The sequence below is a fragment of the Hydra vulgaris genome, chromosome 14 (genome assembly GCF_038396675.1).
Source record: "Hydra vulgaris chromosome 14, alternate assembly HydraT2T_AEP".
Classification (NCBI taxonomy): domain Eukaryota; kingdom Metazoa; phylum Cnidaria; class Hydrozoa; order Anthoathecata; family Hydridae; genus Hydra; species Hydra vulgaris.
The window spans coordinates 30,965,531-30,984,107 of NC_088933.1; the positions used below are offsets into that span (position 1 = coordinate 30,965,531).

At 29.6% G+C, this 18,577-nt stretch overlaps 1 protein-coding gene across 1 annotated transcript; it reads right to left on the minus strand.

The window, feature by feature from the left end:
• Positions 1-7,589: 7,589 nt before the first annotated feature.
• LOC136091047 (uncharacterized) lies at positions 7,590-8,435 on the minus strand. Its single transcript, XM_065818031.1, has one exon. It carries the CDS (start codon positions 8,433-8,435, stop codon positions 7,590-7,592), a length of 846 nt encoding a protein of 281 aa, XP_065674103.1.
• Positions 8,436-18,577: the final 10,142 nt, after the last annotated feature.

Here is an 18,577-nt window from a genome sequence, read left to right on the forward strand (position 1 = left end):
GGATTCATCACTGCTCATTGCAGACTACATTGTGATCTTTGTGGATGCATCCATCAACCAGCTGCTAAACATTTTCACTAAAATTTTTTTTCAATTGCTTTTTACCTTCTGGCGTATTCCATAGTTTTACTTTTTGCTTGAAAGGTATTTTAGTTAAAGGTTTATGTAAATCAACTAATTCTTTGATGTTGTCAACGAAGATTTTTTAGTTGTTGTTTGCCTAAAAAATGTGAAAGATTGTCACCCAGTCGAAGAATGTGATTTGTTTTAACGTTATGTGATAGGTTCCCTTGATTCAGATAAACCTTTTCTGTTCTGAGTTAACAAGAGTGTTGTTTGTAGTAAATGAAATTATGAGTAAAAAGTGAGCTTCTCCTGCCAGTGTGTAGCCAAGTGCGTTGTCTTCATTTATGTTATCATCGTTCATTTATGTTATCATCGTTCATGTATGTTATCATCTTCATGTATGTTATCATCTTTATGTATGTTATCGTCTTCATGTATGTTATCACGTTTTAAGTTGTAATGTTAGTAAGCAGTGAGCTTCTCCAGCCAGAGTGTAGCCAAGTGCGTCGTTTTCATTTATGTTATCATCGTTCATGTATGTTATTATCGTTCATGTATGTTATCGTGATCACTTATGTTATCATTTTCATATATGTTATCATGTTATCAATCAGGTAAGGTTTTTAGGTTTTTAGCTTGACGGTCTTTCTTCTTAATTTCTGGGATATGTGTTGAAAGTGACCGTTTGCGTAAAAAATTTTCCTTTTAATAATTGTTAAAATTTTACGTCAGTCTATTTTCTTTTTGTATATGCGCACCCTTGCTGCGCCTTTAACAGTCTTCAGTACTTTATATATTGTATGTTTAAAGTTCAAATCTCTGTAAATTAGGATTGTTAAGCAGCCAAATGTTGACAATTTCTGCTTTACCTAATTGATCAATTTAATGACTCAGCAATTGGTATATGCAGCATATTAAAATTAATTCATTGCCAAACTTTGTCACTACAGTTAAATTAGAGTTAGCCTCACCATGTACTGATCGAACACTTTGTAAATCTGTAAGCAAACTTGTCTGGTGCATACTTTGTATCCACACACATAGAATTATTGTAACAAATATTAACTTTCTAAACTATAATATACCATAGTTAAATAGCGGTACATTTGATAAAACCATAAAATGTGTAATATTTGATATTTACGGTAACAAATAGAATTAGCCTCATCAATAATTATTTTCAGTTTACTTTTATATTTTGATCCGGTGATACGCATTTGTGACTTATATATAAATATTTGTAAGTTAAACAAAGACTGTTAAATCAGTGTTCATAAAGCATTTAACATTTGATTTTTGATATCTGAATTTGAAATGGGACGTGGTAAGCGTTTAACGAATGAAGAATTAGCTGTAATTAAAGCATACAAAGATACAGGCCTATCTAATCGGTAAATTGCAAAGAAAATTAAAAGATCTCCAAAAGTGGTTAATAATTACTTCAAGATGGACGTTAATTATAGAGCTTATAAGGGAAGTCGTGAGAAACGTAAAAGTGATAATTGTACTAAACGAGTTATTGTACGTCGTGCTGCTGCTTAGCACATGACTGCATCTCAAATTTGTGCTGATTTAGAACAACCTGTACTTGATAAGCTGTGAGACAAATCTTACATGAAGATCCAAACACAGTTTGGAAAAAGCGTAAATCAAAACCAAAACTTACTGTTTGTCATAAAGTAGCTAAATTACAATTTGCAAAAGAACACATGTCTTTGCAGGAAGAGTGGCATCAAGTTCTTTTTAGTGATGAAAAAAAGTTCCATCTAGATGGTCATGATGGCTATCAGTATTACTTGCACAATCTTTGAAATAAGAAGAAACGCGGATGAGTCGTAACTTTGGTGGTGAAACTGTTATGGTTTGGGGGCTTTTTCCTTTTCTGGAAAACTTCTACTGGCATGGATTTCAACAAAAATGAATTCATCAGACTACATGGACTTATTACGAATTAGTTTGCTTGAACTTGCTGAAGAATTGATCGATGAAAATTTCACTTTTCAACTAGACAATGCTATTCATAATTCAAATCATACAAAAGCTTGGTTTAGAGAAAAAAATATTCACGCATTGGAATGGCCCGCATGCAGTCCAGATCTTAGCCCATTTAAAAATCTATTGGGAATACTTTATAGAAAGGTTTATGAAATTGTTAAGCAATATGAATCCACATTGGAGCTGAAAACTCGTATCAGAGAAGCTTGGAATGAAATATCTATAGAAACAACTCAAATTCTTGTGACTAGTATGTTAAGTCGCATATTTGATTTACGTTATCAAATATGCACACGCAAATGGAATAGTCAAGTCACTGAAAGACAATGATGGAAAGCTTACGACAAACATAAATAAAAATTCCTATATATATATATTAAATTTATTACCTTGTTATTAATAGTAAGCCATTAAAAGTTCAGGAAACAATAATAAATATTAAATGAGCGTAAAAACAAAATATTTTTTGTATTTTCTTGTATTTAACGTTAATGAGGCTAATTATGCTTTTTCCACAAATTGAATACTTTTAATTTTTTTTCCATTTGTAATTAATTAAACATACCAAGTTATAATTTTTTTAGTTGTTGTTAAAAATAATAAGAAATAAAGTAGATTTAATAATTTTTTCACTGCCATTTTTGTTAAATTAGAACGAAAAATAAAGGTGAGACTAATTTTCTCCGCTGTATATTTTATAACATACTTTTTTTGATATTTTTTGAGTTAAGTTAATTTACTTTTAATTTATTTGCTGGGATATTGTCTTATATGTTATTTTGCTCCACCGCCACCTCAACTTTTTTGTTTTTTTAAGTAGAGTTGGTAGTTATTAAACCAAGTCTCAGTGTAGAAGAGCAGATACTGTTACTTCTTTATTGTCTCATTGCCAATTTAGCCATTAGCTTGTCTCGTTTGACTTTGTTTAGGGAACGCTGATTATTTTCCAAGAAGTTAAGTTGTTTTTGTGGGGTTTTATTGATTTTGTTCAATGGCATAGGATTTGGATGACATAAGCTTGAATGGTGCAATTTTTGGGCCCTAGCTAATGTGGTGGTAGTGGTGGAGGCAGAGGTGTTGATATTGGTTGCTTTAGAAATATCAAATTGTTTCTGATGTTTAATCAGATTGTTCTTAAAATTAATTTATTGAATATGATTGAACAAACTGATCAATATAATTCTTTGAACAAAAATATTTTCACAATTTAAAAAAAACATTTTTCATAATTAATTTTAGAAAACGGCTGTCAAATGAAACTATTAATCCCATAAACATTTTTATTTTTTCATTTTTTTTTAATTTTATATTATTTTGCTGTTTATATAAGTTACAACTACCTTTCACAAAAAATAAAATATAATTACTAATGTATAAATAATAAACAGACAGGGGCTCAAAGAAGATATAGATGGCAAGATACCAACCTAATCTTTTCTTAGAGCCCCTGCAGATCATAACAATAATAATATATGGTTAAAAAATCAAGTAGAAAGTTTAGGAGAAAAAAAAAAAAAAAAGAAAAAAGAAAATGTATCAATTAAAAGTACAAACACCCTCAATTAGTCAAAAAGAAGATATAATATTAAAAAAGTGAAAAACTTTTATTTAATATATATATGTATATTTTGATACAAATAGTTAAGAAGAAGATATATTATTAATAAATACTAATAGTCCCAAAAGGTCATAGAAAGAAGATATTTAAATACAAATTTCCAATTAAATATATGATATTCAACATATAATATATAAAAATTACATTTATAATTTAAAAATACAAACAGTTAAATAGATTTAAATAAATCAGATATAATGCTTAAAAAACAATTTTTTGTAAACAAAACTAAAAATTAATCCGTAAGATTTAAAACGTAAGTTTTTGTTTGACACTGAAATGAATTTAAAGATTTTGCCATATTAAAATTGCCTTTCAGAAAAGAGTTCCATAGCTTGGGACCTCTTTAAGTTATACTATATTCTGTGTATTTGTTTACTTTTTCAGGTAATTTATATGTGTTACTTTGATTTATTCTTAAGAAATACTTCTCATTTAGATTTTTATTAAATTTACTTATTAAGATTTCAGGAGTGCGATTATTGGTATATTTATACATAAAGATTAGGTGTTGGTAAATATTTATCTGATATATGTTCATCATTTTCATATCCATCATTAAAGGTTTAGTGTCCCCCTTTTTTTGTTGCATATAATTCTACAAGCGTGTTTTTGTAAGGAAGGATTTTTTTTAAGTTTTGTTGGTTGACAACTTGCACATCTAATATTTACTTAAGTAATGTAACAATAGATTAAGCTGAAGTATATGAGCATCATTCACAATAAATCCTAAAAACTTTATAGTATCTTGTTTTTAATTTGTTTATTATTTATAATAAGTTAGAGCAGTTTTAGAGGAAGGTTTTCTTCTTGTATTTTTTTATGAAACAAGGTATATTATGTTTTTTCAACGTTGAGAGAAAGTTTATTTGACCTGAACCAATCATTTACTTTTTCTAATTCACTGTTCATGTGAGCATAAAGTTGATTAATATTGCAGTTAGATAAAAATAGATTTGTATCGTCTGCATACATGATAGCATTTAGTTTTACTGATGCATTATTAAAATCATTAACATAAATTAAAAATAAGAGCGGTTATAGGATTGATCCTTGAGACACTACACACAAAATATTCAGTATTCCGGATTTCTTGTTTTGAACATATTGTTTTCTATTAGATAGACAACATTTTATCCAATGATATAGTTTATTGCATACCCCGCACCATTTTAGTTTTTCTAACAGAATAAAGCAATCAATGGTGTCGAATGCCTTGGATAAATCTATGAATACTCCGAGAGTAAACTTATCATTTTCAAAACCATCAGTTATTTGGTCGACTAATTCAATAATGGCATGTTCTGGTGAATGTTTTGGATTAAAAAGATTATTTTTTGTAAAATAATCAAATTATATATTCTATTATAAACTACACGTTCGAAGATTTTTGAGAAAACAGAAAGTACCGATATGGGTCTATAGTTTGATACGTCGGCGCAATCATTGTTTTTATAAATTGGGTATTTTCTTGCAAGCATAAGTATATCAGGTAATACTCCTTGATCTAAAGATAGGTCGACTATGTGGAACAAAGGTTTTGTAATGCTTTTTTGTTAGATATAAGGATATTACTGAGAATCTCATCAAATCCTGGATATTTATTTTAATTTAAAGAAAAATAAGCTGCGTCAAATTCAAGAAAAGTTAAAGCACTATCATACATTGTTTCATCTGTTGATTTTTTTAGATATGTCTTAAATGACGTAGAAGTTGGTATAATTTTATTTGCGAGACTAATCGCAACATTTGTAAAGTATTTATTAAACTCGTAAGATATTTTATAAAGACAAAATATATCTGATTTATTAATATTAATTCTTTCAGGTAATACTGAACTTTTTATTTGGCTTCGGCCCATTACGTCATTATTTAATGACCATGTTTTTTTAACATCAAACTTGGAATTGCTAATTTTTTTACTGTAATACATTTGTTTTGTTTTTTTAAGAAGATGTTCATAAAAACTCTTATAATTTTTGTATATTTTCTCATTCTCTGTACTTTAATTTTTTAAGAATTTGTTGTATAGTTTTTGTTTTTTTAGAACACTTTAAAAGTGTTTTATTCATCCAAGGGTTATTAAGTGCTTTTGTTTTAATTTGTATTTCTGCATATGGACAAGTTTCGTCGAATATCGCTAAAAATTTAGCTAAAAAAACACTAAAAGCTTCGTTTGTATTATGACAATTATAGTCATCATTCCAATTTTCTAAATTTAATTTATTCGATAGTTTATTTGTATTATTGATGGTTAAGTTACGTTTTTTTAAGTTTGTAAACTTTGGCTGAGTATCCATAAATTTTTTTAAAATAGTAATGTAGATCGGGAAATGATCGCATATAACTGTTTTAAAAATGTCTGACTGAAATGACGTTTCTATGTAATTATTAATAAGTATATTATCAATTGCTGTTTTTGAGGTTTTTTTTACTCGAGTAGGTTTATTGGTTACTGGCAAGACATTGTATCTAAACAACATTTCAAAAAACGATTTAGTTTTTGGAAAGTTGTGGTAATTCAGAGCGTTTAAATTTATATCACCGGCTTTACATAATTGTTTTTTTTCTTTACTTATTTTTGAAACACAATTTTCAATAAAATTTTGAAACAATCTGATTTCTCCACATGGTGGACGGTAAACACACCCAATTATAGTATTTTTATTTCTGTTATTAATTATTTGAATAAAAAGACTTTCATAGTTTTCTTTTACTAAGCATAACTGTTTTTTTATCTTAAATATATATTTTTCAAGTATGTAAAATCCTAGTCCTCCCTCTTTTTTATGATTTCCTCGTGGTTGGCTAATTACTTTATAAATTGGCAATCTATAATTAGAGTTTGATTCAATCGGACTATCTGGTTCATGCCAAGTCTCTGACACAGCTATAACGTGTAGTTTATAATATTTAAAAACTCTTTAAATTTTTCAAAGTTTTGACTCATGCTTCTTATGTTTAAATGTATATATAGAAAAAGAATTAACATCTTTTTTTATTTTAAAATTATAAGGATCAAAGAATGATGTATTCATTAAATTCATTTCAGTTTCTTTAATAATATTTAAATTATCTTCAGAAAAGTTAAGAAAATCCTCAAAAGGATCAAACTTTAGATTTTTAAAATCTTCATTAGCAAAAAAATTTTCAGCCATTTTTAAAAATTAAAAATAAAAGATAAAACAACAGCTTATTCAAGAACTCATACAATAATATTTCTTATTTTTAAATAGTCGACAAAATTTCAACTACATCTATATTTTTTTGCTTAAAATCGTGAACTATCAATTTATTATATAGAACTTTTGCATAATAGCCATTTTGCTAATGAGTTTTTGCTTGTGCAAATAGTTCTTTACAAATTCTCCGAGTTGTTTCACTAAAATCCTCATTTTTATGTATATTAGTTCATTCCTAATATCATTTGCAATCCTAATCATTTGCAATCCTAATCATAGTTCAATCCTAATATCATTTTGCGTTTAATCCTAATATCATTTGTAATTTTAAGTTTTTCAATAAAGAGTTTTTTGACTTTATTTTTAGTGTCTTCCCAATCTTTTTCATCTGCACCTTCAATGAGTCCATCAACCCGTAAGTTATTTCGTCTATTTCTGTAGTTTTTTCTCGTAATCAACAAATCAATAAACAGATAAATTAAATCAATAAACGATAATAAACTTGATCCTTACGGATCATCCAAATAGCAATCAAAGTATTTCGAAGGCATGCGCCGTTCCCGACCACTCCGTCGCAAAAGCATGTCGATTTCTTGGGCTTCGACATTTTCCTCGTTCGTCTCTAATACATCTTTAACTTGCTCTCCTTGATTTTTAGCGTTCTCTAGACCAGTTTCAGTATTCATCTCTATTTTCACATCAGGGATAATGCAGGACTGAGTATCATTTCAAGGTCTAACGTGTTTCACATGACGTGGAATGCCGTTCACTTCTACGATTTGTTTCGACGCATTCCGAGTCATCGTAGCTGGTTGCCACTTTGTATAGCACCTCGCATTTGGTGGTTTCAGCCAAACTTTATCGCCGATTCGAAACCTCTTGTTCGTGACATTTTGCGCAGGAAGATTCTCTTTTCCCAATCCTTTCACACTAATGGTATAACTGTATATTTTGTCCATCGGACTTGCACCATTTTTGTCGGCTGAGACATTGTACCAACATAGTGCTTCCGGTATCGACATTTTCGATCGTTCTGCTATTCTCTTGATCGTACGGTGGTTTCTTTCTACTATTCCATTTCCTTCAGGATAATAAGCGGCTCTAAATCTAATTTGTACTCCCCAACTATCAAGGAAACTCCTTATCTCTTTAGTTTTAAATGTCGGCTCATTGTCAGTCAATATTTCAGACGGTGCTCCACGCTCAAAAAAAATAAGACGGAGTATTCGGACTATGGCGAGACTTCCGTATGAGCTTGATAATTGTCGCCACAACGCGTATTTTGAAGGTCCGCAATCAATTAGACTCAAAAACTTGTCAGTGCCATAATGCGTAATGTCCATGGCCAATCTCTCCCAGTTTCCTTCAACATCCAATTTCCCTTTTTCCCACGGTTTTGGCGCCGGATCTATTGAATGACATGGTTTGCAACTTTTTATCACATTTCGAACATCGTTTTCAGTAGCAGTCGGAATTGCTTTACGAACAAAGTTTAACGTTCGATTCACTCCGAAATGTCCAGTTCTTTGGTGTATATCGGAAATAGATTCAGCCTTCGTAGCTACGATTCCCATACAACTATTCCGACACTCTGGCACAGTCAGTTTGTTGAGCCATCTGCTGCGAACTCTTGTTAATGCGAACTCTTGTTAATGCGTCAGCCAAATTATCTTTAGAAGGAATGAGTTTTACCTCAACGCTAACATTATATTCTTCAATTAGCTGTTGCAACACGCTCAGTCTTCTTCGAATCAGCATTTCACCCGTCGCTTTTGATCTCAACCTTGATTTTCCTGTAAGGGCGTCAGAAACCCAGTGGAATACTGTCACGGAATCGGTAAAAACAGTCACTTTCTTCAGCTACCACATCAGAGCCATATTCATTCCACGTATCACAGCGTCTAATTCTACCATGTTTATATGAATATCAGACGTTTCTTTTCGCAGCCATGTTGCATCCTCCACAGTAGTTTCCCCAACTTGAATAAGAGCACCCATCGCTAAAGAACTGGGATCAACTCAAACTTTTCCCTCATCACCACACACAGCCCAATCACCACAAGCAGGCTCGCAACGTTCCACCTCAGCAAATACTTCTTTAAGCACCCATTTAACGTTCCCATCACAAATTTCATCGTCCCAACCCTTTGTCAGACTGACAGCTTTCCTCTTCAAGAGACTACAAATCACTCGCAGCCAACCACATATGGGTAAATGTCCTACCAACTGTCCACAGATTGAAAACACAACTCTCCTGGTTAACTTTTGCGAGATAGCATCAACTCGATTCCCTCTGGACCACATCAGTTTGTTACCAACCTTGCGCACACACAATCCTAACACACGAACACCATCATTACCAATCTGCTCACCTTCTTTACTTTCTAAACCATATTTTAAAAAATGCCTCTTGACATAATCAAGACTCACCACACTTTCGTCTACTTTTCGTCGAAAATGTCGTCAACATAAGCGGACGTTCCACTCTTCACTAATTCGTCTTGATCAATGACGGCACTCACAACGGATTTCATGATCGTTGCCGCAACGTTCAATCCGAAACCAAGTCGTGTCAAACAATACCTTTTATTTCGAAACACCACTGTTTGGAAGGGCCAAAGAGATTTATCAGTTTTTAGTTGAAGATAAGCCTTGCGTAAATCAATTATTGCTGGTTTGTTACCCATTCTTCTCCATTCTCTAAGCTTTTCGACAAACACATCTGCATCTCTCGTGTATGTCTCAATGAAATCGTTAGCTTCTCTCCAGTCCAGAACAGGTCGGATTTTGTGGTCTTTGTTTCTCTGAATGACAGCCATTAAAGGAATCTGCCCTTTGGGCGGCCCCAATTCATTTTCGTCATACTCTAACAGCCACTTCCGATCAATCCAATCCTGTAGTTCGTTTTCATAGTCTGCTCTAGTGTGTTGTGGAATTCCGTACTGTGCCACTTTATTGCACAATCGGTCGGGGCTTTCTCCATCTCTCCATTTCCATTTGACTCTCCATTCAACACCATTAAAAACTGCTTCGTGATCTTTCTTTTTTATTTCGATTTTCTTAACTTTATCCTTGTTCAAAGCCGATGCTCCACAGTAACTCAATCCGAACTTCGCTTTTCCCAAAGGAGAAATGGATACTCCTCCTAGTAATTTAATGGAACTCATTCCGAGCATCATATCAACTCCAAACGGTTGGAAGTCCACTAAAATAACTTCATCACGTGCTTTAATGCCATCAACCTCAAGAATCACGACCGCTGACCCAGTGCACTGATGAACTTTTCCTTCAAACGTTACTACCTTTTGAGAGTTTGAGTACCTACATTTACTTTTGGGCAGGAATTTTTTATTCAAAATCGTCTTCGAACATCCTGTGTCCACTAAAGCTGTCGCAACCATACCGTTAACTTTTAAACGAATAACAGATAATGCGCTCATTCCACCATTGTTCAGGAGCGAGGTAGCGCAGATTCCTCGCTCCTGCAATCGTTTCCCTGCAGCTTCCAGCATTTCGATGCAATGTGTCCTTCCTCGCCACATTTAAAACATCTAACAGTCTTCGGTGACAAGTTCTTCGCAAGCAAACAATTCTTTGCAATGTGATTCAAACCATTGCAGTTGTAACACACTAACGCGGTTTTTGTAGCATGGCGTCTAGATACAGCGCCAACAGCGTCACTGTCAATCACATTTGCACAGTTCAAAGCAGCTCTCACTCTGGGTAACATTATATCAATCGGGTCCATTACGGCTCGAAATCTTGATGATAAAACTTCTGGCAAACCCACAACAAACGCCAAACGCACAGACTCCTCTGATAATTTAGCAAGATAGGCTAATCGTCTTAAATCAGCCAAAAACACGTCGGCTTTTTCTTCGTCACATAATTTTCGTTTTGTAAACAGTTCATATGCAGTATAGGCATCTACAGAAAACGCCGCTAATAACACACGCTCGACTTCCACAACATCGGAGAATCGGAAAAAGTAGTTCAAGCTTTAAGTTCTGAATTTCAGCAATCAATTTCGTTCGTTGAATCCAAACAGCAGCATCCGAAGTGCCATCATACGTTTCAAACATATCAAATAATCTCATACTTGGTTCCATGCCCGGTTAGCTTGTAGTTTTTTCTCGTAATCAACAAATCAATAAACAGATAAATTAAATCAATAAACGATAATCTTTTCTCCTAACTAAATCTCTGCTATTTACAAATTTTTCCTCAATATATATACTCTATACTTTTCCTAAAATATCCTTTAAAACACCGTCATAAATCATCGCAAAAACATATTTACAATTATTATTGGTAAAAACTATTAAAGCTATTAAATCTCTAACGTCATTAAATGTTCTAGAACTTTCCAGAATTACAATTTCTATCCTCAATGTCTATGCTTTTTGATTTGAGTTTAGTGTAATCAGAAATGATTTTTTCTTGTATTTTTTTTTTACATTAGTTATTTCTCCAACTACCTTTTCGATTTTATTATCAACACCCTTTAATTTGACTTCCCATTCATCACCAATAAAGTTCATTCTTCCTTTAATTTCACAAAGTTCCTTTTTTACATCATAAACATCTTTTTGAAACGTTTAAATTTTCATATTTAAATTGCTAGCAATTTCACGAAAGAAAGCTATAACTGTTTCTTTTTGTACGTGCATTATTTCACTCATCATTGTTATAGATACATATTCTTCGTGTTAAGTCATTTTTATTTTGATTAAATATTTAGAAATAGATAAAAATAAGTAATTGTTTTTTAAATATATAAAACGTTTAAACGCAAGAAAAGCACGTCCGATCGCTTCCGTGTTCGTGACGTGAAATCACTTTTTTATCTACTTGGCAAGGCTGTGGAGTTGGAGTAGGAGTCCTGGAGTCGGAGTCGCGACATTTTTATTGGAGTTGGAGTCGGAGTCGCTAAACAAAATCGCGACTCCGACTCCAACAGTAAAACTCCTCGGTATTGCACGTGCATGTACAAAATATTTGACATTCACGGAACTTTTCATTTATTTAGCAAAAAAATATTTTCTTAAATTAAAAATTAATAATCGCGTAATATTTTTTAAAGAATTTAAAGAATTTTTCAAAAATTTTTGAGTTGGAATTGGAGTTGTAGTCGGAGTCCGAATTGGAGTTGCAGTCAGAGTCGTACTCTGAAAAATTCAACAATTGGAGTCGGTACTTTTTTTTTGCGACTCCATATCCCTGCTTGCTAGTATAAATTAAGAAATAAAACAGGCAATAAGTTGATTTTACATTTATACATAAAACAGTGGACGTTAAAAACATTTAGCTCGTATATATTGTGATCTTTCATTTCATATAGGTTTGGAATGAGCGTATTTTAACGTGTATTTACTCTAAGCTTTAAAAAAGTATATATATATATATATATATATATATATATATATATATATATATATATATATATATATATATATATATATATATATATATATATATATATATATATATATATATATATATATATATATATATACATATATATATATAAATGCATACATTTTTGTATTAATTGAAGAACTAAGCTCGGGATTCAGATCTCCAATTAATAGAAAAAATTTATTCAATTTTAACAACTTTAGAATACAGCAGGCAAACTTTTGAATAAAATTTCTGATTGCTTTGTGTTATTTTTGAAAGATAAAAAAGGTCTGATATTTTTAGATCGTTGTATATATATGCTCTTTTTTATAATTTAAACAAACTCATTTATTTTTATAGGCTATATTTAAAGTTTTTGTATTTAAAGTTTTTATTAAAATAAAAGAAGAAGTCTAAGCTTTACTAAGTTTTAATTCTAACCTAAGTGTTATTTATCAATGATTTATCTCTGATTGTCAATCAAACGATAAATTTAAAACTTTAAAAGTTTAAAATTAGATTTAAGTTCAAAAAAAGATTTTCTTTTGCCATTCTTTTTTTATTATTATTATTTATTTTTCAAGTATTATTTTCATTTCTATGACTCTTAATCTAATTTGTAATCAATTTTGCAATATATTATGTCGTGGCATTATTTACCTGAGATTATATATAAGCTATTGCATGCATAATTTTATTAAGATATAGTCGCAAGATAAAATTTTTTTAAATATGATAAATTGATTTATTTTCTTTTACTTTAAGACTTTTTTAAAAAAATTTTATTGTTAAAATAATACATTTTAAATATTTACCAAGACAATCTATGAATAGACTGCAATCTAATATATTTTAACAACGACTTGGTAAAGCATTTACACACCAAAGGAGTTATATTCAAAATGATATTATTATGAGCAAGTTATACAAGCGCTTATATAGATAGTGACTTTATTATTACAAAAACTATTGTAAGTAATTAGTTTCAAATTATATAATAATGCATGCTTCTTGAATAACTGGTATTTCTTTAAAATACAGATACCAAGATTATTTGCCGCTATATATATATTAAATGGGTTTTAGAATAAAAATTTATTTAAAGGTTATCTATTGAACAACCTCAACAGGCCATAGAGAAATTTTTACTTTCAACAATAGGATTTTAATAACTTTTTATAAAAAAACCTGAAAATATGTTTTCACAAAGTGCCACTTTTTTTAAAAAAGTTTTTATTTATTTAAAGCTCTTGCAATCTATAATCTTTAGTTTTTTGAGGTTTGTTTGTATTTACAAACCAGACCTAACTAGTAATGGCTTTTGGTTGATCTCTATAATCAATATAACTTTAAATAACTTTTAAAGTTAATAACATTTAATGTGTTACATAGAACATAATAAGGTGTCATAAAAAACATATATAAGGCGTGATATAGAACGCAACAAAGTGTTATACAAACCATGGTAAAAGTATTGAACACACTTTAAAAAAAGGTAGAAACTTATAGAAAGAAAATATAATTTTCTACATTGAAAGGTTGAAAATTATACCTTACTAAGTTTAAAGTCTTTTACTGACGATGGAGGTTGGGGGTATTTCCCCCAAGACCCCTGCTACGTCTGAAGGTTCTAGGCCTCTCTATAAATCAAGATACACAGATAAAACACACAAAAGTACAAATTAATAATAACTAATTATCGTAAATATGAATCAATTTTGCAAAGAAAATACAATAAATATGATTATTTCTACGATTAAAATATGAAATGTTATAAAATATACAAAGGCATCGCAAAGCAGCCTTAGATTATTATTTATTAGTGATAGAGTAAATTATCTTGAATAAGAGACTAAAAGAATTAATTTAACACAAAAAAACATTAAATTTCGTGTTTTTATCGAATCATGCGTATATATTTTTTATAAGCCCAGAGTCCTGGAAAGGTTAAAAATGTGCTGGTGCAAAATTATTTTTGGGCCCCTCTCCTTATGATGATTGTTTTACTAAGGCATTCAGAACGTAATAATAATTATAATAATTATAATAATAAGCATTTACTGCTTCTGGTTCTATCCTCTCAGGTTCTTTCTTCTCTGTATCTTTACTCTCTGGTTGGGAAGCACTGACTTATTAGAAGCCAGTACTTTCCAACCAGAGAAGTTCAGAAATATTTAATGGGGCTGGAGATTTTATTATTTAAAATATTATTATTTATTAGTAAACATTATATTTCAATTTTTTGTATTTATAAAAAATATTTAGTGAAATACAGTTAGAGTTCAGCTTTAAATACGTTGGAATGGATTAATCGAAAAAATTTCTCATATTCAAATAAAAAAAATTTTTTACAAATTTTTTCACAATATATAATTTATAATTTAAAAAAATTTATATTATAATAAAATAAAATATATAACATTATTTTATAAAACTAAAATTAAATTTTTGATTTTTAATTTTGTTATAATGGCTGTGTTCTTTAAACAATAAAATACAAAATGTATTTGGTTACATAACCATAAATCCATTTTAGCATGGCAATAATTTGCAGCAAATAAAGTGGTGTGACGCGGAATTTTAGGATTACTACATTTTTAAAACCTTGTATATGAATTAGTTTTTTTTAAGGTGTCGATTAAATTAATGGACGGAAGGCACGGTCAAAGATATGGAAATTTGTATGCAAGTAATTAGAAATTTCCTATACCCTTTTAACAAAAAACTTGTGATTAAGGGTTTAGCGTATTTTAGCTAAATTTTTCGCTATATAGGGCGCCATCTATGTCTCTCTTCCCTCCCCTCCCCTCCGCCTCCTTCAGTGCCAGTTCGACAGTTGTAAGTGTATATCACATATGCTACCCTAATGTACAAACTTCTGTCTTTTTTTTAAAACGTAAAGTGTATTAGATATGTAAACAGTTGCCTCAATATATTTAACCGTAAACAAGTACATGCATTTAATGTTTAATATAGAACATATTTAAGGTGTTGTAAAAACATAACAAACAAAAAGTGATATAGAAGCTATAAGTTGTTATATGGAACGTATTTGATGTGTTGCCTCAGTATTTTAAACAGCACGCGTGAAATTTAAATATTTGATAGTTAAGAAAAAATATAAGCTAAAACATACTTTTGCTAAATAATAAAAATATTTTTACTATAATAAAATAATATATGTAAACTTTATGTCTAGTTTAAAAACGAACAATTATGATTGGTCGGTTTTAATCTACAGATTCAGACATTTATTTATTGAATATCTATAAACATCCAATAAATAAATGAATTTTATAATAATAACTGAATATATTAAACAAAAGTATTTTTATTAAGTATTTTTATTTTTTATTATTATTTAAACTTTACAAGTCTGATTTTAATCTATTCTTTGCAAATATTGTAAATATTGCTTTATAAATAATGAGAGGTTATAGTTTCACTTAAGGTAAAAATGGTATAATTTTTATTTTTTATAAAGGTTTATAAATTAATATTTTTATTTTTTATAAAGGATTATAAATTAATATTTTTATTTTTTATAAAGGTTTATAAATATGATTTGGAAAGTAGGGAAAATAATCCTACAAATCACAGCAGATGGAATCAGACAAAACAAATTCAAAACTTGTTTTGTCTTCTTGTTTTGAATTCTCAAAAGAAATGTCTAACAAGATTGGAATAAGAAATTTAAAAATATAAACAAATTAGAGAAACAAGTCAAAAAAACATATAAACATACACGAGATACTAAAGATGTTGCAATGAGACTACAAACACTGTACATAATTTTCTCGATACTCGGAGGTAAAATACCCATATAAAAAAATATAACATGTTGTATAATATCTAATTTTTTTGCGTAACTTATTTGTGTAGTAGTAACAAAAAATTACTACTACACAAATAAGTTATTGACCGCATGGAAAAATGATGTACTAACTTGTCCAACTTTTTAGTCATTGACTTTAATGGATATATCAGGTTGTGTACGTACACAAAGTCCTTGGGTCCCGTGAAATAGTTTAATTTTTACTTTATAGTCCATTTTTAAATGTTGTTTTTAAAAAGTTTTTTTTTATATATTTTTATTTTTCTCTTTTCTTAATTTATTTGCTGTTTGTTAAAATTAGTAAAGAAAATGCAATAATAAAAAACCTTGCAGTAGCAAGAAAATAACTTTTTTTACTTATTACCGAGCTTCGTTGCACTTGTGGTTTAAAAAACGTTTTAAATATTTTAATACATAACAAGTATTAAATAAAATAATATATACACACTAACAAAATTAATTAGTAATTTTTTTATCTTTAACTATCATCAAGTATATCGAAGTCCATGATAAGTAAATATCATCTTGATTTTGCCTTAAAATCTTCAAAGTGCAGATTAAAACAAAGTTTTGTTTTTAACCAAAATATGAAGAAAATATTAAAATGGTAATAACGTGAGCTTTTTAAATTGTACAGCAATTAGATCTGATATATATACTCTCTCTCTCTCTCTCTCTCTCTCTCTCTCTCACACACACACACACAAAAACACACACACACATACAGTCACACACACACACACACACACATAAAAAACACAAATAAAATTTCATTTTAGTTTTTTTAAGCAAGGTTAAAAATTTTTTTTTTTTTACCTTACGCTTAAGTTATGAAAATACGGCCCCAGCAAATTAATTAAAATTTAATGTTCGTTTTTATTAAAAACGAACATTAAATTTTAATTAATCTATATATACATATGTATATATATATATATATATATATATATATATATATATATATATATATATATATATTATATATATATATATATATATTACGCATACTTAATAAAAATTAAATTCAGGGGTGCCTGTTGTACCCGTTTTTAAACACCACTTAAATATATTAACTTTATTTATTTTGAGATCAATAATATAAAAACTGTTTGATGTACAATTTTGTGGCTGGATAGCTCAGTTGGTTAGGGCGTCATACGAAAAGTTAAAACCCGGGCTGTTTAACAATACGAGTTCAAGTTCTGCCACCACCAAATCAGCGCATGAGAAGTACTTCGGTACGCAAAAATATTTGTTAATAATGGATGCTACTTTGGATTAGTCTTAATGACTATTTGTGGCTGTTACTATGCTAAGCCAACAATATCTACCGATATAAGAACATTGTATAGAAAAAGATAGCATGAAAATTATTTAAAAAAGTTATTTAAAATTAAGATTATTTGGAAGAAGTATTCATTCGAAATCGTAAAAAATATAACTTATTAATTGTATAAATAACTATTTAGGGGAGACCGGGGCTAGTTGGCCGCAGGGGTAAGTTGACGAACTGCGTTTATCTTTAGAGCCTTTCATCAGAAAGTGACAAAAATTACTCAGAAACTTCCTCATTGACCATTTCATCATTCACTGTAGTATTGTCAGGATTCGCGCATGCGCATGGGAGATATTGAGATTAATGCGTTTTTTGGACAAAAACGTAACTTTTAGAACATCGCTTCCTTTTTACTTTACAAAGAAAATATTTAGTCGTATGAAAAAAAAATTATTGTAAAAGTTCCAGTCACAATTGGTTTACTATATCCAGTCAGACTTTTTTTTCAAAGCTGCCGTTTTTCAGTATCTATAGACTGTTTATTAAAAAAAAAGCTTTCGGGGTAAGTTGACAAATTTTTCACGGGGTAAGTTGGCTCATAGCATTTACTATGGAAAAAAATATTTATTTTTATAAAATTATTTTTTTTTATTTTTTTTTTTTTTAACAATATTAAAAATATTTATTCTTACAAAAAAATTTAAAAAAAATTTTGTTTAGTTTTTTTTTCCACAGATAAAAGGTGGGTTACTGTTTGGCTTTTATACGGACTAATATTTGGTACCAGCAAAAAGTAATATTAAATTTTGGGATAAAATTGTTGCAAAAATTAATTTTAAAAAAATTTCTATTAATTTTGCACTTAATAGTGCATTAATAATCATTTTTATAGTTTGCGCCAACTTACCCCGTGGTGGGGTAAGTTGGCGCAAATTTTTTTTTTTTTTTGAGGGTCCGGAAAGGCCCCAAGAATTTTTTTTTATAAATGAATACAAATTTTATAAGATACCCTAATCTATACTCTTTAAGACTACACTTTAATATTTTTAAAAAAATGTACTGTTAGGGCTACAGAGCTCATAGAGTAAAAACCGAGCCAACTAGCCCCGGTCTCCCCTACTTTGTGAAGTGAACTTTTTTGAATTTTTTCAATTAAGTCTAAACTGATATAAAAGTCTTTCATCGCTTGAGGTCTAACTTAATTT

Coding starts and splice junctions, on each gene's coding strand:
- LOC136091047 (XM_065818031.1), bottom strand. CDS start 8,435: ATGGGAATCGTAGCTACGAAGGCTGAATCTATTTCCGATATACACCAA.